Here is a 26,382-nt window from a genome sequence, read left to right on the forward strand (position 1 = left end):
CCTTGTTGGTTGATTGAAGGTTTGAAGTCGTCGATCGAGGAGGTGGCGACAGTCACTCATTGTCGGCCATTGCTGTAGCAGAAGCTGGATGTTGGCGTGCCTTCTTCCCAACACAGTCACCAGGCGAAATGGGCTTTTGATTTGCCCAGCTAATGCTTCCCGTCCGCCACACCGTGTCAGAAACTATTATAGCAAGTCAAGCGAAATTACATGCTGCCAAACCCCGAAAGCGCGGCAACTCACAAGAGCGTCACACAACACACCTGCTCCACCGCCCTACTCCAGCCAGACTCTGCTCTGCCTGGGCTCCACGCGGCAGAGTTAACACTACCAAAGATCCTAAACACTTTGGTTCTCCACACGCCCTATCGATGTAATCGTTCGATAGCATAGTTTTCCCTAGGCAAGGCCCAGCGAAAAAATACAAATAATATTTACAAAACAAACCAATTATACATCGACATAAATGCATATATATATACAAATAGCAAAACAATTACAATATATAAAGACACAGAAATGTCATATCTTCAGGTAAGAAATAAGGAAAAACTTTATAGTACAATAGATGGAAATAGGAGGATATGCATTTCCGGCGTTACAAGTTACCTCAACCGTATCAGAATTGGCTACTGCGTGACCGCAGCAATCCTATTGAATTGGGGAATGATGACCACTATCGACTGCGGAACGTTGGAACAAACATTGGAACACATCTTGCACGACTTCCCAAAAAGAAAATTCGTGGGTATCTGGAAAGACATCGTAGACCCAAGACTGGCAGCAAATAACTAGCTGGAGTATTTAGGATATCCAATTATGGAGAAAAATGGACATCTCAACCGCTTTTAGGTACTGCCGGTTCGCCAGCTTTCAGTATTACATGTATGAAAAAATAAACTGATGAGCGAAAACATTATGACCAGTGTCCACAGTGAGGTTGTATACTGCTTGGTTGCGCTGAGGGCACGTGACGCGGCAAGAGAAGCATATGAGTGGAGCAGAAACGATTGGGGAATCATCCCGGCTATGGTAAATGGCGCAAATACGAAAATCCGCCGACTTAAGCGACTTTCAAAAATGTCATTTTATTGTGGCCCAGTCTCTGGGGGCGAGGATCTTGGAAACGACGAAGTTGGTCGGCTGTTTGTGTGCTACCGTCGTGAGGACTTATGGAAAGCGATTCCAGAATGCTGAAACCACGAGTAGTCGACGAGAAGTTGGACATCCATACTTCATCACAGAACATAGGGATTGGTGGTTTGCTCGCTCTCTAAAGCAGGACAGGTGGCAAGATGTGGCAAATCTGACGACAGAGTGTAGTCCTGGCGCAGACACACGTTCAGCGCACGTTTTTGAGCATGGTGTTTCTTAGCAGACGACCCCTACGTGTTTCCATGTTGACCCAACTACATCGTCACTTATGTTTACAGTGGGCGCGGGATCATCCAGATTGGACCACTGATCAATGGAATCGTGTGCCTGGCCAGATGAATACCGTTTATTGTTAAAAACAGGTCGATGGTAGGGTCCAGATACGCCATCATCCAGGTGAGCGGTTGCTCGAAAGATGCAGCGCACCACGGACACTCGCTGGTGGAAGCTGTGTTGTGTTATGGTCTTCTACGGGACTTGCGGTAGTAATGAAGGCACAGTGACAGATATAGACTATATGAACATTATTAGGGACCACGTGTAGCCCCTTATGCCTGACGTCTTCCCCAAGAGCGATGGCATCTTCCAACATGATGACCGTCCATGCCATAAGACCGGTGCTGCAATGGTTTGAGGAGCATGATAGTCTACTCATGCTGATGTGTTGCCATCAAATTCGGTTTAGCTGAATCCGATGAAACGCAACTGGGACGCTATCGGGCGCTAGCTCCTGATCCACAAGGCAAGTGCCCGTAAATTACTGGGAGTGTGTAACCTGTGCTTAGGTATCTGGTGCCACAAACCTTTAGAAACCCATCAAGTATTTATCGAATCAATGGTAGGCAGAATCACTGCTGAATTGCGCACCAGAGGTGGACCGAGACGCTTTTCAGTAGGTGGTCATATTATTTTGGCTCACCAGTGTTAGTAGATGTATCTGCTTGTATTAATTCATCTCATTACATCTTATCTTGTACCAGTTTAATTGGGTGTATTGGGTTAGCCCATAAGTCGTGGCGATTTTTTTAATTTTACGTTTAGGTTTTTACAAAGGCAAACAGGAATGGACAAAAAACATCTTTCCAACTTTCAACAAGTTGTTCAGTGAGTGACAATATGAATCAACTGATTTCCACTCGAAGAAACCGTGCAGCCTAGCATTCAGATACACATCATTATTGAGCGAAAGGCGTCGAAATGCATTAGAGAGGGTTTGTAACAGATTGGAATCCGAAGGTGCCAAGCCGGGAGAATATGAAGAATGCGGCAGCACTTCCCAGACAAGATAATGAATGGCCTCCTTGACAATGTGAGGGCGTTTTCGTATCGCCCATCAGGACGTTTTTGCTAGACAGCGTTGTTGAGTCATTGCGTTTGTGAACGAAAAGCTCTTGCGCACTTGTGTTCTTATAGATCAGGCTTACCGACCAATGATCTTCTTCAGTACGAAAGCACTCACATTGCCCGAACTCTTACAGGAGTCGGTAGACTGACTGACACGTGTAATGAGTATAGTGGACAGGGGTACTACAAATCTAGTGTGTGGACAGTAAATTGGAAACGTGGAACTCACGGGTAGTGTGCCAGAGATCAGTCCCTGCAGTCGCTCTATCCTCTGTGTCTTCGATGGCTCAGGCAGTCGGTACGGTAGCTCAGCGTGACGGTCAGAGGGTTAGAGGGTTAATTGCCCTCTCTAATAAAAGAAGTGAGTGAATGGATCAACGATGAACTTGAGGAAGCTTTATGGTACATCCGCCCCGAACAAATATAGCGGCCAATGACGATCAAAAGGAGATAAAAAGAAATAAATAAATAAAAGTCGGATAGAGCGTATGCCATGTAAGCAAGTGATTCCGGGTTCGAGTCCGGTCGGCGCACACATTTTTCAACTGTTCCCGTTGATATTTATCAACGTCTGTAAGCGGCAAATGGTCTCGATTTTATTATAATTTCATTCTTCGAGAGCTGCAAGATCGCCAATGGTATCTGTACAGATACCATCTTCATACAGATAAGGCTTACTGGCCAATGATCTTCTTCAGTGCGTATGCTCTCACATTGCCCCAACTCTTACCGGAATCGGTAGATTGACTGCCGCGAGTAATGAGTATGGTGGGCCGGCGCACTACAAATGTAGTGTGTGGACAGAAAGTTGGAAAGTGTGGGTCTCACGGGGAATGTGCCAGAGATAAGACCCTGCAGTTGCACTATCGTCTGTGTCCTTTTTGGCTCAGTCGGACAGCCAGTCGGCTATCAGCCGTGTTGTGAAGCGGACGTGAGCGAGGCTCTGTGCGGCGCTCCGCAAGCGCGCCGTTATTTACTCGCGCGGGTAGTGGTAGTGGTATTGCAGTGTAAACAAATCATCTCGAACGACGATTTCGCTTTCTTACAGAAAGGCCATGATTAATGTAACGTTCGATGCCCAGTACGCACGACCTAAGGCATACGAAGTAGAGCGTCTCGTACGTGAAGTGATGCACGTCGATCCACAGGAACATCTTTCGATCGCCTCCAGCACAGTTTACCTGAAACTTGTCGATGAAGCAGTGTACGAACGACTTCTTCGCCGTTCCATCGATAAATATCTTTTCCACCCCTCGGACGGCCATGTGGGTGTAGTGACTATCGACCATGCAGGACTCGGCGTTCTAAATATACGAATCTTCGAGCTGCCGTTTGAAGTTCCAGCCACGCTTGTCGTGAACGCACTGCGGCCTTACGGGGAAGTACTAAGTCACGTGAAAGGAAAATGGCATACGTTCGAGACGTATCCTGCACTAAATGGAGTGCGTCAGGTGCGAATCGAACTGCGTAAACACATCCCATCGTACGTGACCTTTGGTGGCTGTCGCGCGATCGTCATTTATGACGGTCAGCCGCGGACTTGTTCAGGGTGCGGGCAGGAAGGGCCTGTACGCTCTGAATGCCTGCAGCGACGCCTAGTCCAGATACGACTTGCAAACACGACGCCTACATAGCAACCGAAAACGCAGCCTATTACATACGATGAGGCAGCGAGGACGCGGACGTTGTTGCGTTCCAGTTGTCGACTTCCGCGGGCCCGGTTTCCGAGCCCACGACGACGCAGCCTCCATCTGAACTGTCGCTGTGCTCGACAGCAGCGACCACGTCTGCACCCCAGCCCTGTGAGGAAGGAGAGCATCAGCAAATCGATTCGAGCTCGGGCATGGAGATGGGGGAGGTGCCTACTGTTCGTCGTGATCAACAGAACGCGGTGTTCTCGCAAGCAGAAGTCGTCCAAGAGACGAAAGAAGAGGAGACTGTCGTCAGAAAATGATTCGCGACATAGTGACAGGTTGCAGGAGGATGAGAAAAATCCCTCTGCGGCCCGGGCTGTGGACCTCACGCCAACGGTTCCTGGTTGGCTGCTGGCAATGTCCGCCCAAGGACAAAGCCAAGTTGATGTTCAACTCACCGACTAGCCCCCTGGCGATTTTGGGGTTAGACACCGGAAGAACGTCATGCGTCGCCTAACGTACAACACCTCTAGCTTGGTGATTGGGCGTCGGAGATGGAGATGGTAAGAATGGTATCAGACTCGAGCGACAACCAGATGCCCGCGGCCGGCGGATCATAGGACAGACATCTTGTCTCAGCCGATCAATAATATATACGGTGCGGGTGACAGGGACGGTCGGACGGACGACGTGGCTCATATTGGCTTAAACGACTTCAGGATACGTCATCGTACTATCAAATGACCCAGGTGTATCGGATAGGTACAGTCAATGTCAACGGCGTTAGTACCACTACCAAAACTCAGTTGTTAAAGGACATGATTCGGGCGGCGTACATTGATATCTTGTTTCTTCAGGAGGTACGGCTTGATCTGCGCCTAGATGTTTATGGGTACGCGTCTTACGTCAGCCCAACTTCCGACGGTGGTGGTGGTACGGCCATACTACTACGCGATGGCATCGTACCAACGGATATTCAGTTTTTGCCATCAGCGAGAGGCATTGCGCTCACCATCGGCGCAGTCCGCCTTTTGAATCTGTATGCCCCTTCTGGTACTGCGAAGCATTGAGATCGAACACTCTATTACTCCACTGAGGTAGCTCTATTGCTTCTAGGCGCTACAGAGCACCTGGTGGTGGGACTTTAACAGTGCCTTACGCCCTGAGAGTCAGATACCTCACCACGTCCCATGTCCAGCCTTTTATGCTATGGTCAGAGATCCCGCTTTGCATGATACATGGACGCTAATCCACGGTGACCGACGCGGATATACACACGTCACCAGCCACTCTGAGAGTAGGTTGGACAGGATTCATGTCTCCCGAGGTCTTCGGTCAGCAGCTGTCGGTGCTGAGCTGTGGCTCACTGCATTCACCGACCGTCAGGCCTTCATGTGCGCCGTGACTCTGCCACGACAACAGACGAGCTGCATTAGAGGACCTTGGACTCTTAACGTTAACATTCTCCGGGAAGAGGCTTGCAGTGAAGCCGTCACTGATACCGGGCACAAATGTGAGCGACGGCGCCATACGTATGATTCCACGACACGATGGTGAACATACTGCGCCAAACCAGCTGTTCGACGCACGCTCATGGTATACGGACGAGACAGGGCGCTTTGGCTCCGATCCACCTCTGACTTTTACTACACGGTCTTGCGGGAACTAGCATCGCAACAACATTCTCCAGAGCGTCAAATGGCCGTCCACCGGACACAGGCATGGGTGGCTTCTGCAGATCATGGCTGACATATTGGACGGTACGCGGGTTCGATCGGGACTACCAGATTCCATTCCCGAGGAACGTGCCTCTCTTTATCACATTGTCAGAGAACGCAGACACCGTAAGACACGACTCACCGCAGCAATTATTTCTGTGGACGGGCAAAGCGCGGAGACACACAACGGCGTATCCTGCGCCCTCACAGATTATTACGGCACTCTCTATCTAGCAGATCAACGGCGTGACAATGACTTTGAGGACGTCCTGCACGACCTGCCACCATCGGGCAGGGCGCAAGGCCGTACCACATTTTTGGAGGCCGTCACGTTGGAAGTAATGCGCATGGCCCCATCGCGGGCGCGAGAAAAAAATCACCTGGACCTGATGGTCTTCCGTTTGAATTTTATAGCACGTTTTCTGACCTGACTGGGGAAGTTTGGCGGCGCCTGTGCTGCGAACTCCTGAATCCGGGCTTCGGCGTCCACTCGAATTTTTGGAGGGCCAAACCCAAATGGGGGGGGGGGGGGGGGTTGACGTTATTGAATTCGGATTACAAGCTGTTCGCCCGCATGCTTCGATCTCGCCTCTTTGCTATTGTCAAAGATGCTATTCATGGCGACCAAACATGACTGGGAGGTGGTAGTAATATACACACGGCGTTAAGCTCTTATAGAGATGTGGAGGCGCTCATGTCGGCATGCCGCTTAGAGGGTGCCTACGTGGCAGTTGACCTAGACCACGCACTTGACCGAGTTGAGCACCATTTCTTGCAGGCTGTCTCAGAGAAGATGTTGCGCTCCCAGTGCGACAAGGATGTCCCCTGTCGGCCCTTCTCTTGCCCTCGAGCCTGCACTTCAAGGTCTACGACAGCGTTTGGAGGGCATTCGCCTCCGCGATGTGCATTTTAAATGTTGTGCCTATGCCAACGCTGTAGTAGTCTTGGCGAGGTCGGCAGAAGATATATGTACGGCGATTGAGTGGCTTCAGTAATACGGAGACGTGGCCGGGAGCCGTATCAACCCGCGAAAGTCGCACTACATGGATGTGGGCTGAGGACTGCTTATGAATACGCCAGTGGCCAAGTCCCGGCGATGAAGTGTTTGGAAGTGTACTTCCATGGGAACGTGCAGCGTACAACAGCAGATACGTATCGCAGACTACTTAATGTGCTCCGCACGCAAGTTCGCCTCCATAACTTTCGAACACTTGACTTGATAGTGCGAGTATATTTTGTCAACGTCTACTTCGCTCCGAAACTTAATCATTACACACACGTTCTCCCGATGGTCGCTACGGTAGCTGCCAAGTTCCAGGCGGCCTTCGGTCATTTCGTCAGGGAGGGTAGGGTGTTCAAGAACCGTTACGAGACGCTAACGCTGCCCACACATGCAGGCGGCATTGGAATGATAATCGTGCACAACAGAGCGCGCGCTCTCTTCCTGCGGACGATGCAGTCGCTTACGTACTTCGGACAAGGACACTATCCCTGGTAAACTGATTCAGGAGGTGGTGGTTCAATCCCTCCGTCCGCCGATTTCTGTTGGACATATCACGCCAGCCCTGTGTCACATTCGCACCTATCTGGTCGACATGAGTTATCTGCTGGATGTCTTGCCGACCACGCGGGATCCTAGAACCAAGGACTTCTACCGCTACTTTCAACGGACGCTGCCTGCTAGTGTGGTTGTACGCCGACATCCGGCAGTTAGCTGGAGGCGGGTGTGGAGTAACATACACTCGCCTTTCCTTCCCACCACGGTCAGGGAACTGTGGTATGTGATAACGACTGAAAAATTCCCCACCCGACAACGTTCACACATGACACATCTTGCCGAGGATCCTCTCTACCCCAGATGCACCGATGTCGACACTGAAATGAACCGTTTAATTTGTGGTACGGCTACCGACTGCTGCCACCTCACACATCCCAAGTTGGCATTGTTGCTGCGACGGACGCCTCAGTCCGTAGAGCCCACCGAACTGATCCATCCCGACGTCACTTGCTACCCTGCTACTCGTCACAACGCCATGGTGTGGGCTGAGGGTATGTGGCATTGTCATACTTTTTTAATTGCGTTGCAGGTTTGTTAGATTTCTGGCATTATTTAATGAGTAATTACACGATTTTACGGCGCAAAGCATGGAATGGTACGCTGCTTGCGAATTACTTGCGGTCGTTGTTAATGGGCCCTCCAGACCATAGGGGTGTACCGGGTGTGAGAAGAGACTGAGATATTACACATGATGGACTGATGAGATACATCAACGGTAATTATAGGGTGTTTCAACCTCGCTGAACGAGAAGACGACGAGGACATCCCACCGTCTGGCTGCTGTGGACACCCCCTAGGAAAAAAAAGGAAAGAAAAGAAAAGAAAGAATTACAAATAAAAGAAATGGCTCTGAGCACTATGCGACTTAACTTCTGAGGTCATCAGTCGCCTACGTATTTCGGACACCCATACTATCCTAAAAAACCTATCTAACCTAAAATCAAAAACAAAGCTAGTGCCACCGCCACTTTCACCCTAAAGCTAACTAGGAGGGTCATGTGCAACCACTTGAGGCTCCGCCCATAAACAAAAATTAAATATGCCTCTGAACATTTCATTAAAAAAGAAAAGGATAAAGGAAGCGGTACAATACTTATTATATTTTATGTGTTGTTTATTTTGTTCTTATGTTTTTATTTTTGCCGGCCGGAGTGGCCGTGCGGTTCTAGGCGCTGCAATCTGGAACCGCGAGACCGCTATGGTCGCGGGTTCGAATCCTGCCTCGGGCATGGATGTGTGTAATGTCCTTAAGTTAGTTAGGTTTAACTAGTTCTAAGTTCTAGGGGACTAATGACCTCAAAAGTTGAGTCCCATAGTGCTCAGAGCCATTTGAACCAACCAAAGCCGCCTGAGGTCTCGAATCCTTAAACCGTTGAGACCGAAAAAACAAGAGCAGGCCAAGGGAGGCTTATAGGAAAGAAAAACGGACGAAACCTGACACAAGTAAGTGGAAGTAATGTCAGACTTAGCTAAGGCTCGTGTGGTTGCCGCCCACTTATTCCCAAGAAGACTCCCATCGGGCCTTCTCTTTGTCAGCAATATCACCAGCTGACCAGTGTGGCATGGTTGTTCCTAGAAGAAGCATTACTCCAGCCAGCATTGATCAGTGGATCATTGAAACACACCGACATCTCAGTCACGTCAAGGCGAGGAGGAGCTACATCTTTACTCAACAAATCAACCTACTTCTGTCACCGCTAGTATCGCCTCCTACACCTCTAAACCACGCTCATTCGCCATCTTGCGTTGGAAGAAAGAATGTCGGTAGACTTACTTATGGTCTGTAATTTGTCAAATTTTCTCGTCGTGATTATTTCGCGAGACGTACGTGATGGAAAGTAATACGTTGCCCGACCCTTCTTGGAACATATGCTCTCCTAATTTTAAAAGTAAACGTCGTCATAATGGGTAATCTCTCTCTTGTGCCACAATTCTGCACCCAGTAGTTATGCAGATACTGTTTTAGAGATGTAAAACAGAGATGTTACATCACAACACACACATAGTTCTACAAAAAAAGCTTGTGATTATATTAACAAAACACTAAAAACATAGAACAACGTAGTACAAAGAAACTGTCATAAAAGTGTGTGAAGGTAGTTAACGATACGTTGAGACAATAGCTTTGAAATAATTACGAGAGGTAGAGTGGAGTGTACGGTATAAGGACGGCCACTGTGAAATGTAGCATATTTGATGGGAGGCATATCTTGTATTTTGAATCTAACTTAGCTAACAATGTGATGGGAAATGATGTTCAACAAGCATGAAAAAACCAAAGGTCACTTAAGAGATTAACTGATCTTATAAATGAGAAGTTGAATTTGATACAATATCCATAATAATATACAGCGCATACAAATCTTAATCCAATGTATACTGTCTGAAAAAAATGTGGAGCATCCAGAAGACGTGGTCGGACAACAATGTAATACATACACACCATTCGCGTATACGTAAATTGGGTTCCTTGCAGCATCTTTGAGAGGCAGGATGGCCATCACAGTGCATTAGTGTTGTGCGTGTTTAGTGCCATTAAAATGCCTCGTATGATGTACGAGGTGTGACAATAAAGTAATGAGACTGATTTTCTCTGCAAGATGTGGCAGCCCTGCAGGCTTGCGTAGGCACAATATCTTTGACCTTGGTCTATAAGCTGCTTCTAGTTCAAGCGGCACATCGATGCAACTGCTCAGTCGTCAGTTGTGCTGTAATAAGTTAACACGTGTTTGCGTCTCTCGTCACGGAAATGGAACTGCTTAACATTGCGCAACGGTATGCCATTTCTTTTTGCGCTAAATTGGGTAAAAACGCGACGATAACTTACGGTAAGCTTCAGAAGGCTTTTGGAGAGGAAGTTATGTCAAGAGCTCAAGTTTTTCGTTGCTGTAAAGTGTTTAGCGGAGGCAGAACGAATGTTGAAAATGAAGACCGCAGTGGATGACCATCAACCTAGATCTGATCAAAGGTTATCCGTGAAAATTATTGGAGAAGAACTGAACATCAGTCGAGAAACGGCTCGTCTGATAATAACTGAAGATCTTGGTATGAGAAAGATTTGTGCAAAATTGGATTCTGCATCACCGTAATGCGCCATCCCATACTGCTCTGTCAGTACGGCAATTTTTAACCTCAAAACAGATACCATAGCCACCTTATTCACCAGATATCGCTCCCTGCGACTTTATTCTATTTCCAAGACTCAAAAGGCGGCCAAGGGACACCATTTTCATACAACACAAGATGTCCAAAAAGCTGTGACGAGGGTCTTGGAGGATATTACAGATCATGAATTTCAGAAATGTTACCATCAATGGCAGAAGGGCTGGAAAAAGTGTGTGCAATCAGAAGGGAACTACTTTGAAGGAGACAACACTAAACTGACTAAAGCGTTACACAACACTTTTTTTTCGCATCAGTCTCATTACTTTTTGTCACACCTCATATAACAGGTGTGATCAGCGAGAGAAGTTGAATGATCGTGTGAAGGACACTGACAAGCTGCGTACTCATGTTAGTTAACATTATTAGCGCCTGACAGAGTTAGAAAGTGGCCTCACTGTTGGTCTCCATTTCACCACCTGGTCGAATCGTGCAATGTACAGATTTGTGGGGCATTCGGATGTGATAGTGACCTGATGTTAGACAGCCTGGGAACCTGAGAGAAGGTGTACTCGTCATCGAGGTTCTCATCAGTCACACCTGACCACCACAAGGGAGCATGACTGTATTGTGCACCAACCACACAGTAATCTCTTTACTTCTGCGCCTGCCATTATACAACACGTAATGGACCCGTTGCAACATTCTGTGACACCTTTGGACGAAAACCAGCTGCAGTCGGACTTCGGAATCACCGTCGCTCGAGTAGACTACCTACGGAGAGGTGCTATGACCGGGAAGCATGGACTGCCGATGAATGGCGTTGCACTGTGTTGGTGATGAATCGCGATTCTGCACTACCAGATGACCAACGTGGGAAAGTATACCGGCATCCTGGGAAGAAGTCTCATACTTAACAGTATTCTATAGAGACACAGCTGTGTGACTCCTGGTGCATGGTGTCATCAGCTACGACTTAAGGACACGGCTAATAGCCATTGAAGGCTCTCTGACTACATAACGGAATGTCAAGCAAGGACATCCTGCATTCTCATATGTTACCTCTCACCCGACAATATCGCAATACTATTTTTCAGCAGGACAATGCTCCTCCACGTATGGTACGTGTCTCTATGAATTGTCTGCCAGATATTGACGTACTCCTGTGGAAGATCCTAAGGTTTGTACCTGACAGAACATATGTGGGACATGCCAATATCAAGGATATCAAGCACCAGTTACACATTTATGAACTATTTGCCACAGGAAAGGATACAATGGCTTTATGACCCTCTTCCCAAGCTAATGAGTGCACTCATCCAGGCCAGAGGAAGTGCAAAAACATCCTGACAAGTGGGATCTTACTGCCAAGTTCTTCGTAAATTTCAGTCGATACTGTAACCATTGAAATAACAACGCATACCTTCTAAAGCTGTGAGGTTTAATTTCGTTCCCTCCTCCCTACCTCCCCCCTCCCCCCTTTACCGTTTTTTGTTCGGCAGTTTGTAAAGGACATTTATTACAAAAGCCTAAGCGTCTGTATATTATGAGACAAATTAACAATTGAAGGTAAAATATTGTAGGTTGTTAGGTCATGACATATTTCTTCTACACGATCGATGTTTCGACCTCTCTGCTGCTGGGGTCTTCTTCAGGGTAGCAGTTCATGTAGAGCTGAACACGTCAAAGGCTAGTGTCGCTTTTTCTTCTAGAAGAGAGTATTCCCGCGCTTATATAGAAGAAATGGGTAAAATTATTGTGGCTACCATTGATGGGCCATTGTCATTCGATAGAAAAGGAGTATCTCCACGCTTATGCGGAAGAAGAGGAGTTACTGGTTAAAATTCTTCCTTCAGTTACTGGTTGGTCATCGTCGTTATGTAGAAGCGAAACGTGCGGAGTAAGGGAGGGGGAATGTTTATCAAAAAAATTACTGTCCACGGAGATGGCTTCATGGCCACTGTATTCCTAGTGCACCGTGGCTGCGTATTCACCTCCCCTCCGGGAAGCCACAAAGCGTGAAGCACACAGCCCTCCTCTATAATGAATCTATATTCGTTCCTGGAAATGTCAATCTCTACTCGGACTTTTATACTATAACTATTGGTATGTCGTTGAAAGCAATGTCTTGGCCGCAGTTCTTCTGTTTAACAATTCAGGTAACAGGCCTAAATCGATATGGATTGTAATAAAACGAAGTGAAGTAACATATGTCACAGATGAAGAAAATACACTGTTAGGTTAAACTGATGGTCATAAACAAAAACTCAGACGGCAGCGCGTATGGTTCATTATGTTTTCTGATGTATTTGAGTTGTGATGTGTGACATTAATGTTAAATTTTCCGGAGTAATAGCCCCATAATCGGATCTCCGGGTGGGAGCAACTTCGATGTCCCAAACACCATGTAAGGTGGCTATAATTTCGTACCTTACAAGCACTCATCCACATACTTTGCCGTGATCTATAACCACATTAGGTATTATTTGATAGGTAGTACATCATATATATGAATATTTAAAGGAGACTGACAATGTCACGTACGCACTATAAATAATTGTTAACGCTTATTGCATGAAAGGTGACGGGGTTTCTTTATTATAAAAACGGCGTAATGAATGATTGCCTATACTAGTAGAGGTGGAGATGAAACGGCAGGCAGAACTCAACCTCTGGGCGGAAGGCCCGCACAGGTGCTGGTCCTGCTTATTTTTTTTTTTTTTTTTTGTCATCAGTCTACTGACTGGATTGATGTGGCCCGCCACGAATTCCTTTCCTGTGCTAACCTCTTCATCTCAGAGTAGCACTTGCAACCTACGTCCTCAATTATTTGCTTGACGTATTCCAATCTCTGTCATCCTCTACAGTTTTTGCCCTCTACAGCTCCCTCTAGTACCATGGAAGTCATTCCCTCATGTCTTAGCAGATGTCCTATCATCCTGTCCCTTCTCCTTATCAGTGTTTTCCACATATTCCTTTCCTCTGTGATTCTGCGTAGAACCTCCTCATTCCTTACCTTATCACTCCACCTAATTTTCAACATTCGTCTATAGCACCACATCTCAAATGCTTCGATTCTCTTCTGTTCCGGTTTTCCCACAGTCCATGTTTCACTACCATACAATGCTGTACTCCAGACGTACATCCTCAGAAATTTCTTCCTCAAATTAAGGCCAGTATTTGATATTAGTAGACTTCTCTTGGCCAGAAATGCCTTTTTTGCCATAGCGAGTCTGCTTTTGATGTCCTCCTTGCTCCGTCCGTCATTGGTTATTTTACTGCCTAGGTAGCAGAATTCCTTAACTTCATTGACTTCGTGACCATCAATCCTGATGTTAAGTTTCTCGCTGTTCTCATTTCTACTACTTCTCATTACCTTCGTCTTTCTCCGATTCACTCTCAAACCATACTGTGTACTCATTAGACTGTTCATTCCGTTCAGCAGATCATTTAATTCTTCTTCACTTTCACTCAGGATAGCAATGTCATCAGCGAATCGTATCATTGATATCCTTTCACCTTGTATTTTAATTCCACTCCTGAACCTTTCTTTTATTTCCATCATTGCTTCCGCGATGTACAGATTGAAGAGTAGGGGCGAAAGGCTATAGCCTTGTCTTACACCCTTCTTAATACGAGCACTTCTTTCTTGATCGTCCACTCTTATTATTCCCTCTCGGTTGTTGTACATGTTGTATATGACCCGTCTCTTCCTATAGCTTACCCCTACTTTTTTCAGAATCTCGAACAGCTTGCACCATTTTATATTGTCGAACGCTTTTTCCAAATCGAAAAATCCTATGAAAGTGTCTTGATTTTTCTTTAGCCTTGCTTCCATTATTAGCCGTAACGTCAGAATTGCCTCTCTCGTCCCTTTACTTTTCCTAAAGCCAAACTGATCGTCACCTAGCGCATTCTCAATTTTCTTTTCCATTCTTCTGTATATTATTCTTGTAAGCAGCTTCGATGCATGAGCTGTTAAGCTGATTGTGCGATAATTCTCTCACTTGTCAGCTCTTGCCGTCTTCGGAATTGTGTGGATGATGCTTTTCCGAAAGTCAGATGGTATATCGCCAGACTCATATATTCTACACACCAACGTGAACAGTCGTTTTGTTGCCACTTCCCCCAATGATTTTAGAAATTCTGATGGAATGTTATCTATCCCTTCTGCCTTATTTGACAGTAAGTCCTCCAAACCTCTTTTAAATTCCGATTCTAATACTGGATCCCCTATCTCTGCTAAATCGACACCTGTTTCTTCTTCTATCACATCAGACAAATCTTCACCCTCATAGAGGCTTTCAATGTATTCTTTCCACCTATCTGCTCTCTCCTCTGCATTTAACAGTGGAATTCCCGTTGCACTCTTAATGTTACCACCGTTGCTTGTTGTTTTGACTTTCCTGTTAAGCACAGGAAATCACTAGATGGACATCGTGGCACCTGAGCTCTGCAGCACAATAGGGTGACGGCTGGCCGCTATTGTAGTAGGCGTCGGAAGGATAACCGGATAATACTTGCGAACGCTGAAACTCTTGGACGAAGGTGAGAGGAACGAAGAAGCGGCACCTCAGAAACCACGCTGGCTGGGTTATTTCCAAGGATTTTTGCTCAGTAGCGTACCACTGTACGAGTATAGGTTTTTCCTCGCAAACTTTCCGCGCTGTACGACAAAAGACTAAAATATTGTTGGTCGGCGTTCGGAAGAATCTGCAGAGAGGGAGAATATTCCGTGGTTACGGGAATATGATTCGTTTTCAGAATTACGATGGTTGGGAGCCGAGCCTTGCTGGGAAGCCAGCGCTGGAGAGACGAGGTCTTCCGTTGTGAGGGCCCGTGTGTGACGGTCGCTCGATATCAGCTTTGTTGATACAGGCGGATTTGCTGTCCTTGCTCTCAGGAGAGTTTATAGTTTGAACAGCTAGGCACTGTTGCGAACCTATACGGTTCTGGACTTCACCTCCAGGTTGATTGTCGTCGTTGAGTACGCAGCGTTCAGTAATTGAGAGCACTTCTTCTGCCTATACTTACGTTGAGACGTTACCTGCCTGAACTCCGTCCTTGTGGCTGGGAGTTCGCGTTTCTCGTCTGTAGAACACAGAGAGGAGAAGACAGCATTAGAGTATATGTCAGAGGACCGCCTTCTGCCGTCCTAGTGTTTGAAGGAGTTTATCTGTGGCTGGAGTAATTCCATCGTCGCAGTCGAGTACGAGAACCATCACTTCGACGCACCGGACGCAGTACATACTGTGGTATCGCAAACTGCTTCGGCTTATTAGGGCTATAAAAGTTAAACAGCTGTGATCACGTTAGTTTATTTCCACTGAGGTTCCACACCATCGTAGATCATCTTTGAAAGTAGAGTCTTCTAGTGTTTGGTACGTAGATGATGTCAGTCATTTCGCTTTATTGATATTAGACCGTGCAGTCATAATAAGGAGCAGAGTTGGATTGATTAGTAATTTTACTTAGGGAATGTAAACTTCACATTAGAAAGTTTTTTTAAAACTACAATAAATATATAAGCAGGAGCAACGTTTATCATTTAGTAGGTTTAGTTGCCTTCATCATTCATTTATGTTTAGATTCTAATTTATAGAATTAAGAGATCCTAAGATCTGCTTCAGGGGGTAGTAAGACTGGGCCAGATCTTCGTTTTAGCGTGTATTATTCTCCGTTGCGTACACATTCGGTTTACACCCACCTTGGAACCAAGATGTGATGAGAAGAAGAAGCAGATTTTTCAAGTCTGTACATATAACTGTCGCTGTCGCTGTCTGATAGGCAACGACCGACTAAAAGAGATCGAGAAAGAGCTTACAGAAATCAACTGGACTATTGTTGGTTTAAGCGAAGTACGCCGAAAAGGGGAAGACTGTCTCTGTTTGCACTCTGGCAACTTGTTCTACTTTTGTGGCGACACGGAAGGAAACTCAATGGCGTTGGGTTCTTAATTAACAAGAATATCTCTGACAGAGAATCTTTCTTAGAAGGAACTTCCAGCAGGATAGTTCGAATGGTCCTTAAAGTGTCGAATAGGTATAAAATACAGACTGTTCAGGTGTATGCTCCCATTTCAAGCCACCCTGACGAAGAAATGGAATATTTTTATGAAATCCTGGATAGCACCTGTAAAAAAGGTAGCGATTGTCACTTCCAGATGGTTATTGGCTGTGTTAATGCAGAAGTTGGCACCAAGAAACAATGTGACACAGTGGTGGGTAATTATGGGATTGATGACCGAAAGGATAGAGGTGAGAGATTAGTCCAGTTCGCTGAGTACACCAATATGTCCATTATGAATATATTCTTTAAGAAACACCCTGACCGAAAATGGACTTGGAGTAGCCCAAATTTCAATGTCAAAAATGAGGTAGACTGTATTCTGTCAAACATTCCGCGAATTGTAAAAGACGTGACAGTGCTAAATCAGTTCAACACTGGCAGTGATCACCGTCTGGTGAGAGCAAAGACCGAGCTCAGTGTAAGAGATGAAAGGGAAGAGAGGCATAATCAACCTTCAAAAACCTGGAAGAACATTCGTCGAAATTCCAAGAAGTCCTCTAAAGCAAATTCCACAACTAAAGATGGAGTTTTGGCGGAAATGATTGTTTCAAGTACAGAAGAAGTTGGTGGGCTATGCCAAAAGAATAAACAACCAAAGAAATTCAGTGTCAAGACTGAAAACCTTTTACAACAGAGGAGAGAAATGAAAATCCAAACCGATCGTGACATGGCAGCGAATTCCGAACTATGTAAGGTAGTGCGAAGAGAAATGAAAACTGACATATAGAAATTCAGTGAAGACACCTTACAAGCAAACGCAGAGAACAAGACAAGTTTGAAGTCACCCAAACGCAAACTCACAATCGGTAAAAAGCAGATTATCGCACTTGGTGGAAATGATAGTCGAATCACTGAAAAGGAGGAGGTTTTGAAGTTCATCAGAGACTTTTATAGCAGTTTGTATAGCAAACCAAGGCAAAATTTGAGTGTATCTAAATTAATTGATTTACCTATTGTTCCAGATATACTCTCATCGGAAGTCAAGTGTGCTCTAGACAGCATGAAGAAGGGAACAGTGCCGGGTGATGATGAGCTCAGTGTTGACATCCTGAGACTGGCAGGAGAGGAAACAATAAATCACTTGGCAAAAGTATTTACTTCCTGCGGCTCTATGTTTCAATCCCACTATCGTGGAACAAGGCAAAGATTATATTGATACACAAGAAAGGAAGTACTCACAATATCAAAAACTATCCTCCTATCAGCTTGCTCTCAATTTCGTACGAATTTTTCACAATGATTCTGTTAAATCGAATTAGTCCCCCTCTAGACTCAGCCCAACCTATAGAACGAGCAGGATTCCAAAGCAAATTTAGCACTATTGACCACATTCTGCCCGTTAGTGAAGTGATAAGCAGAAAAATGAATACCAGCTGCCTCTCTGCATTGCCTTTGTTGACTTTGAAAAGGCCTTTGACTCCGTTAGCCATATAGCTGCCCTCCAAGCTTTGAGTGAGCAAGGAATGGGAGCAGCGTACACTGAAGTGCTCAGCAATATCTGCAAGACTTCTTCAGCTTATGTTAATATCAGCGAATCAACTCAAGAATTCCGCATCATGAGGGGTGTCAAGCAAGGCGATCCCGTCTCCTCAAAACCTAGGCTGTACTGGAAATGCTGTGTCAGAGCTGAGCTGGGAAGGTAAGGGAATTATAATTGATGGAAGAAGGCTTACCAGCTTGAGATTTGCTCATGATATTGCCTTACTGGCAAGCGTTTGGGAGAAATAATAAAAAAAAGGCTCTAAGCACTGCGGGACTTAGCATCTGAGGTCATCAGTCCCCTAGACTTAGAACTACTTAAACCTAACTAACCTAAGGACATCACACACATCCATGCCCGAGGCAGGATTCGAACCTGCGACCGTAGCAGCAGCGCGGTTCCGAACTGAAGCGCCTAGAACCACTCGGCCAACGCGGCCGGCGTAATTCAACAGCATTCAGATCAAAAATGCTAGTAAATCTAAAGAAAACAGTATGTGATTAATGCATTCTTCCTACGGTGACGTGTGGTTGCGTCATGGACACTGAACTCATTTACAAAAGGAGCCATGGAAAGATCAATGCTGGGCTATACAAGAAGGAATTGGAAAAGGGCATGTGACATCCGTCCTGTGACGAAGGTTAAGGACATCTTAGAGACAGCAGGCTCCTTGAAATGGCAGTGGGCTGGTCACGTCGCCAGAGGAAAAAATAGCAGATGGACGAAGCTAGTACTTGAGTGGAGTCCGAGAGAGCATCGGAGGCCTAGAGGAAGACCACCGGACAGATGGGTCAAAGATATCAAGAAGATCGCTGGTAGCACGTGGCAGAGAACAGTCCAAGACCGATCCACTTGGAGAGGACTGCTGAAAGCCCATCTGAATCCAAGACTCGAGGAGGCCACATCATTTAATGATTGAATTGGCTGCTGCTGCTGATGATGATGATATCTGAAGAGGAAAACACGCTCAAGTAGCAGATAAGAGTAAGTGAAGAAGACTGATAAAAATTCAATTTCTTTGAAGTTTAATACAGCGTAAGGCGTATTACAGGTTTACAACTTCACCGCTCAGTACTCGTTCTCTTGTAAAAATCGTATCTTAACAAAAGAGGAAAGGCTAAGGAACATCTTTTAGCGAAATTACAATACATCACTTTTAGAAAACGTGATACTACATTTGTACAGTTATACCTACCTAACATGTCTCTGAAATTATTTCCTATGACGTTTATGGTGGTGCAGTGTTCTGGAAAAGTCTTCAGTATTGCTAATAGAATTTTTCTTCTATTTCTCTGGGTATTTATCACTCATCAAGGACACATACCTGTGGGTGCTCACATATTTTTCACTATGAATTCTTTGTTTTTGAGTGACCCAATGGAATTATTTTAGCCATACCATCAACTTCAATTAAGGTGAAAGAAAACATCGTGCAGCACACCAGTATAAACCTAAAATTATGCATTTTTCTTCGGGTTTTCGTCTATTAATTTTTATTATGTTTTGACTATGAGGCGGAAATAGGAAACATGACCTGTATTCGCTAAGACGTGTATAATAAACACCCAGAGTTCTTCACAAAGGTGGCCAGCGTAGGGATCCCAATAAAGAGCACAGACGCCTCCAGGCTTTTCTCAGCTTCCGTAAAATCGACATAGCAGATTTTACTGTAAAAACAAAGCATTCAAAGAATTAATAGTTTAACAAGTGGATAATTCAAGTAATAAGGCAGGAAAGATTTTCCGGTTGAGGAAATCATTAATGAAGCTCCACAAGGTTCGATATTAATATCAACTGTGTTCAATAAATACATTGTTTTCCTCCTATTTAATGGATACTGACGAGAACTTATATCGTTTGAAGTGGCAAAAATTATTATAATCAACCTCAGACAAAGCGCAAGGCAGGAAATTGTAATTAATTTACAAATTACTGATCCTCAACTAAAAACACAGAACAGTTTTTCCAATGAGTACAACACTCCTTCATCATTACTAGTTTCTTCATCAAAATATTTAAACGGTGTTACGTATTTTGACTATCCGCGTTCATTAAGTGTCTGAGTGGGATAACATTGTGTAGAAACTTCTCCTGTAGTAAGAACATTAAACGCCTGTGCGCTATTGTGCTGCAGAAGCAGTCCATAATGAAACTTTCTAACTTGGAATTGAGAGACGATAGGTGAATGAAGCCAGCACATTTTATATCTCTGACCAGAAGACTCAACATTTAATGAACAAGTGAAATCATTAATTTGACCGTTTTTCACTACTCCCTCAAGTAGGGAGGGGGGACACGTACATGGAAAACAGACACTATTTAAAAGAAGCGCCAAATCCATAGTTTTGAATACATGACGAGATTTTGCACGTGCTTTACATGAAAGTAACACATCACTGTTAAGTTCCTTGGATTATTATATATATATATATATATATATATATATATATATATATATATATATATATATATATATAACAGTACTAAATTTCCCAGTAAGGTCAATTTTTATTTCTTTCAATGAACCATACACAGGAACATACCACCGAAGTCGCTGACGATAGTAATGTCGACGAGGCATTGCGGCGGTACGTTAACACACAGTGAACGTTGCAGGCCAAAGCAGGCTGTATAATACTTTTTAATATAGTATTAATTTAATTCTTAAGTATTTAAGATAGGAACTTTTTCAAGAAATAGCAGTAAATAATATAATCATCTTTTTCTCAGAAACTGTTCGAGAGACTTCTAGATTTCTATACAACTTTCCCTGTTTAATCCCTTTGCATATAGTAAGCTGCTCTCGTGAGACTCTTTTGAATGTACGGAACAGGAGAATTTTAATAATTTTTTAAATTTAATTCTTAAGGGTAATATAAAATTCAGGTAAAGTTCTAAGCACCTTGCCAGTTATCTCAGTTCACACTCAGAATTTTAAAATTTGCTCTTGAGACGACAATTATTGTGTTCACAGAAAAAGTGTACGAAATTAAATAATTCGTAGATTCTGAGAAAAAGGAACATAAACTTTAAAGTATCAATTTTCATAAAATACAATATAAAGTTCAACCTAACGTTTTTATATGACATATGAGTGTATGAAGATGGTCGGATATGTCCGAAAGAGCAGATTGGTGATCTTGTAGCTCTCGAAAAACGAAATTAAAATGAAATCCAGACCATTAGCTGCTTATAGGCCTTGATAAATATCAACAGTGACAATTGAAAATGTGTGCCCCGACCAGGCTTCGAACCCAGGATCACCTGCTTACATGTTCTATGCGACTTTTTTTCTGATCTCATTTTGTTCGTCATTGGCCGCTGTGTTTGTTTGGGTCGGATGTACCATGAAACTTGCTCAGGTTCATCGTTGATCTATTCACTCAGTGTTTGTTTTTTTTAATTACGGAGGGCAACTAAGCCTTTGACCGACAAGCTGAGTTACCGTGCCGGCTGACTGAGCCACCAAGGACACAAAGCACTGAGCGACTGCAGGGATTGATCTCTGGCATACTCCCCGTGAATTCCACGTTTCCAGTTTAAGTCCCCACAGTACATTTATAGTGCCCTTGCCCACTACACTCATTACTCACCGCAGCCAGTCTACTGATTCCCATAAGAGTTTGAGCAACACTGAAGAAGATCATTGGCCGGTAAGTCTTATCTATATGAAGACATGTCCGAAAGAACAGATAGCATGTTCATATAGATAAGGCTTACCGGACAATGATCTTCTACAATGCGGAAGCACTCGCATTGCTCAAACTCTCACCGAAATCGGTAGATTTACTGCCGCGAGTAATGAGTATAGTGGGCAGGGGCACAACAAATGTAATGTGTGGACAGTAAGTTGGAAATGTGGATCTCACGGGGAGTTTGCCAGAGATCAGTCCCTGCAGTCACTCCGTCCTCTGTGTCCTCGGTGGCTCAGTCGGATACACTGTCTGCCATATAATCAGGTGATCCTGGGTTCGAGTCCAGGTCTGCGCACACATTTTCAGATGTCCCCGTTGATATTTATCAATGCCTGTAAGCAGCAAATGGTCTGGATTTCATTGTAATTTCAAAACGTTTTTTTATGTCATCTCTTCAGAATGCCACAAATTTGTACTCAGGTTTCTTTTACGTTATCGTTAACCCTGCCTGCAGGTGAGACTGTGCCATTTTCACAATGAATGGCTCCGTGACGCTGATCCTAGTAGTGATGCTGGCGGCTCGAGTGGCCCACTCAGCCAGGATCCTGGGCATCATCCCGACGGCCTCCATCAGCCACCAGCTGCCTTTCAGACTGATAGCTCTCGAGCTCGCCAAGAGAGGCCATCAGGTCACAGTCATGACAACGGACCCGATAAGAGTAAGTGCACCTTCGACAGAAAATACTTTTTAGAGTCAAAGTCGTTGGCGTGGCTTACGGGTTCTTCAATATGGACTGTAGGTTTCTTCACTTTCTAGTGGAGGCAGAAAAATTTTCTTAAATATCAAAAGAACGATTGTGAAACCGTTTAAATAATAGTACATAGATGAAAACCTCTACAGATGTCGAGAGTCGGAAGAGCAGGTGGAAAAAAATAAATCTCTAAATAGACGTCGAGAGTTGGAAGTGCATGTGGAATTTTTTTGTCTGTAGCAGTATACACTAAGAAGATAACATTCATTCCATGAGCAGTTGTCCTTAATCCGCAATGTTCTGATATCCCTTACTGCCACTGAATAACCCAAAAAGAGTTTATGGTCAGGGGTCCACCGAAAGTTGTCGACCTATCGCTGCTTCCTGGACGCTAATATTGTGGGCTCACAGGTATAGCTTGCAGCTCTCCATTTTTTCTGTAATTGTTTACCAGTTCTAACGATACCGACTGGACGCCGATCCTCTTTCCATCTCCTCCTTGTACCAAACTGAGGATCGAACTGAGGCTTTGGAATCAACTGTACATTATGAAAATCAAGTCGTATCACAGTCTGTTATCGAAACATAACGGCTGCTTTTGTCAACTGCAAGGTGCTTGCATTAAACTGAATTGGTTCTGTAAGTTGGTTCAGAGATGATGATGATGATGATGATGATGTTTGGGTTTTGGGGCGCTCAACTGCGCGGTTATCAGCGCCCGTACAAAGTCCCAACCTTCGTTCAGTCCAAACGCGCCACATTCACGAATGATGATGAAATGAGTACAACACAAACACCCAGTCATCTCGAGGTAGTTCAGAGATTAAGTCGAGTCAGATTTACAAGGAACCTGTCGGTATGAGTCCACTTATCAGTATGGCCTGGATGTGTGCATTAATTCGGTTGCGCAGGGGGTCGGGAAGACGTTGTATCCTCTCCTGCGGCAAGCAGGCCCACAGCTGTTGTAACTGCTCGTCGATGTCCTAATCCATCGGGGGGTGGGAGGAGGGGGGGAACTCAGCATCTTGCTGGCCAACAGAGCATCTCATATCGCGCAGCCAGCTCGTAGAGACACGTGTCATGTGTGGACAAGAATTGCACTTTTAAAGAATCTCACACACGAGGCCGCAGGATGTCCATGACGTACCACTGTGCCGTCAGAGTTCTTTCAGTCACTACCAGCCATGACCAGAAGTTATTCCTGATGTCTGCCCACACTACGACGTCAGGATTAACACTGTTGGGTTCAAAATGGTTCAAATGGCTCTAAGCAATATGGGGGTTAACATCTGAGGTCATTAGTCCCCTATACTTAAACCGAACTAAGCTAAGGACATCGCACACATCCATGCCCGAGGCAGGATTCTAACCTGCGACCGTAGTAGCAGCGCGGTTCCCGACTGAAGCGCCTAGAATCGCTCTGCCACAGCAGCCGGCAACACTGCTGGGCCTCTCCAAAACATTGGAGGAATGGGACTTATCACCGACTCGCCGTCGCACTTACTGACGATGCTCAGACTGGGTAGTGACGAACCGCGATTCATCGCTGAACGCAGTGCGACGCCATTCATAACCAGTCCTCGCTTCCCTATCAATGCACTCCTCCAAAAGCAGCCGTCTGTGTTGCGATGTTAACGGCAGACTACGCGTCGGACGGCTGCTCCCTAGTCTGGCTCCTGCTTGTCTCCGTCCAATTATGTGCGATGGCACAAAATGTTGCAGGAAGTTTATTACTTTTTTTCGGAGGGCAGAAGGGTTTACGATGTGTTTAGTGCACAATACGGCGATCGTCCCTTCTGGTGGTCAGAATTGCTCGACCGAAAGCTTTTCGACGGGTATGCCTGCCGTCCGTTCCGTGCAGTCCAACATCGGGCCACGGTCGAGTCCAGGTGCCACACGAATCTCGACACAGCACGATACGATCAGCCAGTCCAATGGAGACCCACAGTAAGATTGCTTTGAAACTCTGTTGCTGATAACGATGTCTGACACGAGTAAGCGGCATCTTCGTGTCCTTCACAGAGTTCACTCAACATCTGACACTACCCACGCCCCTTACATACCTATCGTACCTAGTAACAACACTAAACACTAGTAACACTATCCACTGCTCTTACCTTACAGGTAGAATTGCAACTCTAATAATTTCCATACCCGCCGAGTGCGGCACACGTATGAAGTTAGATTGACCTCCAACCATTTATTCCGGTGCTTCACTCTTTTTAACAAACAGTGTAGGTTTAACTACGAAGCAATAACTGTCCTTAAATGCAAGACAAGCTGTAGAGTTATGTCTTAAACACTCCTTTAATAACTCTGAAATACTGACGAAATATAATGAATTTTCGGAAACGCTAAATTTAAATAAACACTTTTGTTGTAACCACTACCGGAACGGTAGCGGGGTTGCCGAGAACGAAGCGCGGCGGAACCAAACGGGAGCGGCCCGAGAACAACAAACGAACGGGAAAGGATGGACACGAACAACGACGGACGACCAAGGGAGACCTTACGACGACAATAAGCAACGGGGTGACAAGCGACACGAATGCACAACGTCCACTAGTAACGGAAACGAAATACTCCAAACACTCTGTCTGTTGAAGCGATGTCGATAGACTCCACGAATATCGGACTGCCTAGCTGAGCTCTTTTTTCTTTATTTTTATTTTAACACCTTATACAAAGGTGGGCCGACAGCGGCAATCTTACGCTGCTCTTCGGCTACAGCTAGTACAAATAGCAACAAGGAAGACATAGAAAAACAAAACATAATGATGTACAAAAAACAGTGGACACATGAGTACAAAACACGGAGCCGTTCGCAGGTGTAGTAAAATAAGAAACTTTCAGCACTTGACTGAAATAACACACGTGAACGATGGAGCGTGAGCGGTGAAACACTAAAGCACTAACACGACGGCACACGCAAAGAACCGACGGCGATGATCTCTGGGGCGTGAATGTTCACTTGACGTGTACGAGTCCGGGGACCTGCCAAAAAGGGTAAAAGTTGGGGGAGGAGGGAGAGGGGAGGGTGTAGATGCCAGTGGTAGAGGAGATGGAGGAAAGAAGGTAGGGGGTAGGGGAAGCCCAAGGGGAGGAGTGGTGGAGGAAGGGAGGAGGGAGAGAAGGGAGAGAGGGTGTCCTAACGAAAAAACACAGGGTGTGGAAGGGGAGTATAAAAGTAGGTAGGAGGGGTAGATGGAGGGGATGAGGGCATCATCAGGGAGGGGGAGTTGGTGGAAGCCACCTTGGACGAGGGTATGGAGAGTGGAGAGATGGAGATCAGGCGGGACGTAGGAATAGAGGCGCGGCAGCGGACAGGGGTGGGAGAGGATGGGAGAGACAAGAGGGTGAGGGGGATCAAGTTTATGGCAGATGTAGAGGATCCGTATCTGTTCAAGGAAAAGGAGGAGGTGCGGGAACGGAATAAGGTCATACAGGATCTGTGTGCGGGAGGGGAGACGGATGCAATAGGCGAGGCAGAGCACATGGCGTTCTAGGATTTGAAGGGCTTTGTGAAAGGTAGGAGGGGCGGAGATCCATGCAAGACCTGTGTAGCAGAGGATAGGGCAGATGAGGGATTTATAGGTATGGAGGATGGTGGAGGGGTCCAGATCCCATGTGCAGCCAGAAACGAGCTTGAGGAGATGGAGGCGGGAACGTGCCTTGGCTTGGATCGTCCGGAGATGGAGGTCCAGGAGAGGTGACGGTCAAGGGTGACGCCAAGGTATTTGAGAGTAGGGGTGAGGATGATAAGGACGGCCATAAATGGTGATATAGAAGCCGTGGAGACGGAGGGAAGAGGTGGTTCTGCCTACAATGATTGCCTGCTAGCTGATCATTTTTTTTTTCTTTATTGATATTCAATTCCCCCCAAAGGGGGCGGGCTGGCAGCAGCTTACTACGCTGCTCTATAGCCTACAGACCTT

The 26,382-nt window shown here is 45.5% G+C and overlaps 1 protein-coding gene across 1 annotated transcript in view; it reads left to right on the plus strand.

Annotated features, from left to right (window-relative positions):
- LOC126473720 (UDP-glycosyltransferase UGT5-like) overlaps positions 1-26,382 on the plus strand; it is a 107,744-nt gene that overhangs the window by 23,387 nt on the left and 57,975 nt on the right. Inside the window, exon 2 of the mRNA XM_050100966.1 lies at positions 22,210-22,414. Coding sequence (XP_049956923.1) covers positions 22,232-22,414 — 183 coding nt within the window. The 5' untranslated portion in view covers positions 22,210-22,231. The remainder of the gene's footprint in view (positions 1-22,209; positions 22,415-26,382) is intronic.

Source organism: Schistocerca serialis, chromosome 4 (genome assembly GCF_023864345.2).
Source record: "Schistocerca serialis cubense isolate TAMUIC-IGC-003099 chromosome 4, iqSchSeri2.2, whole genome shotgun sequence".
NCBI classification, from domain to species: domain Eukaryota; kingdom Metazoa; phylum Arthropoda; class Insecta; order Orthoptera; family Acrididae; genus Schistocerca; species Schistocerca serialis.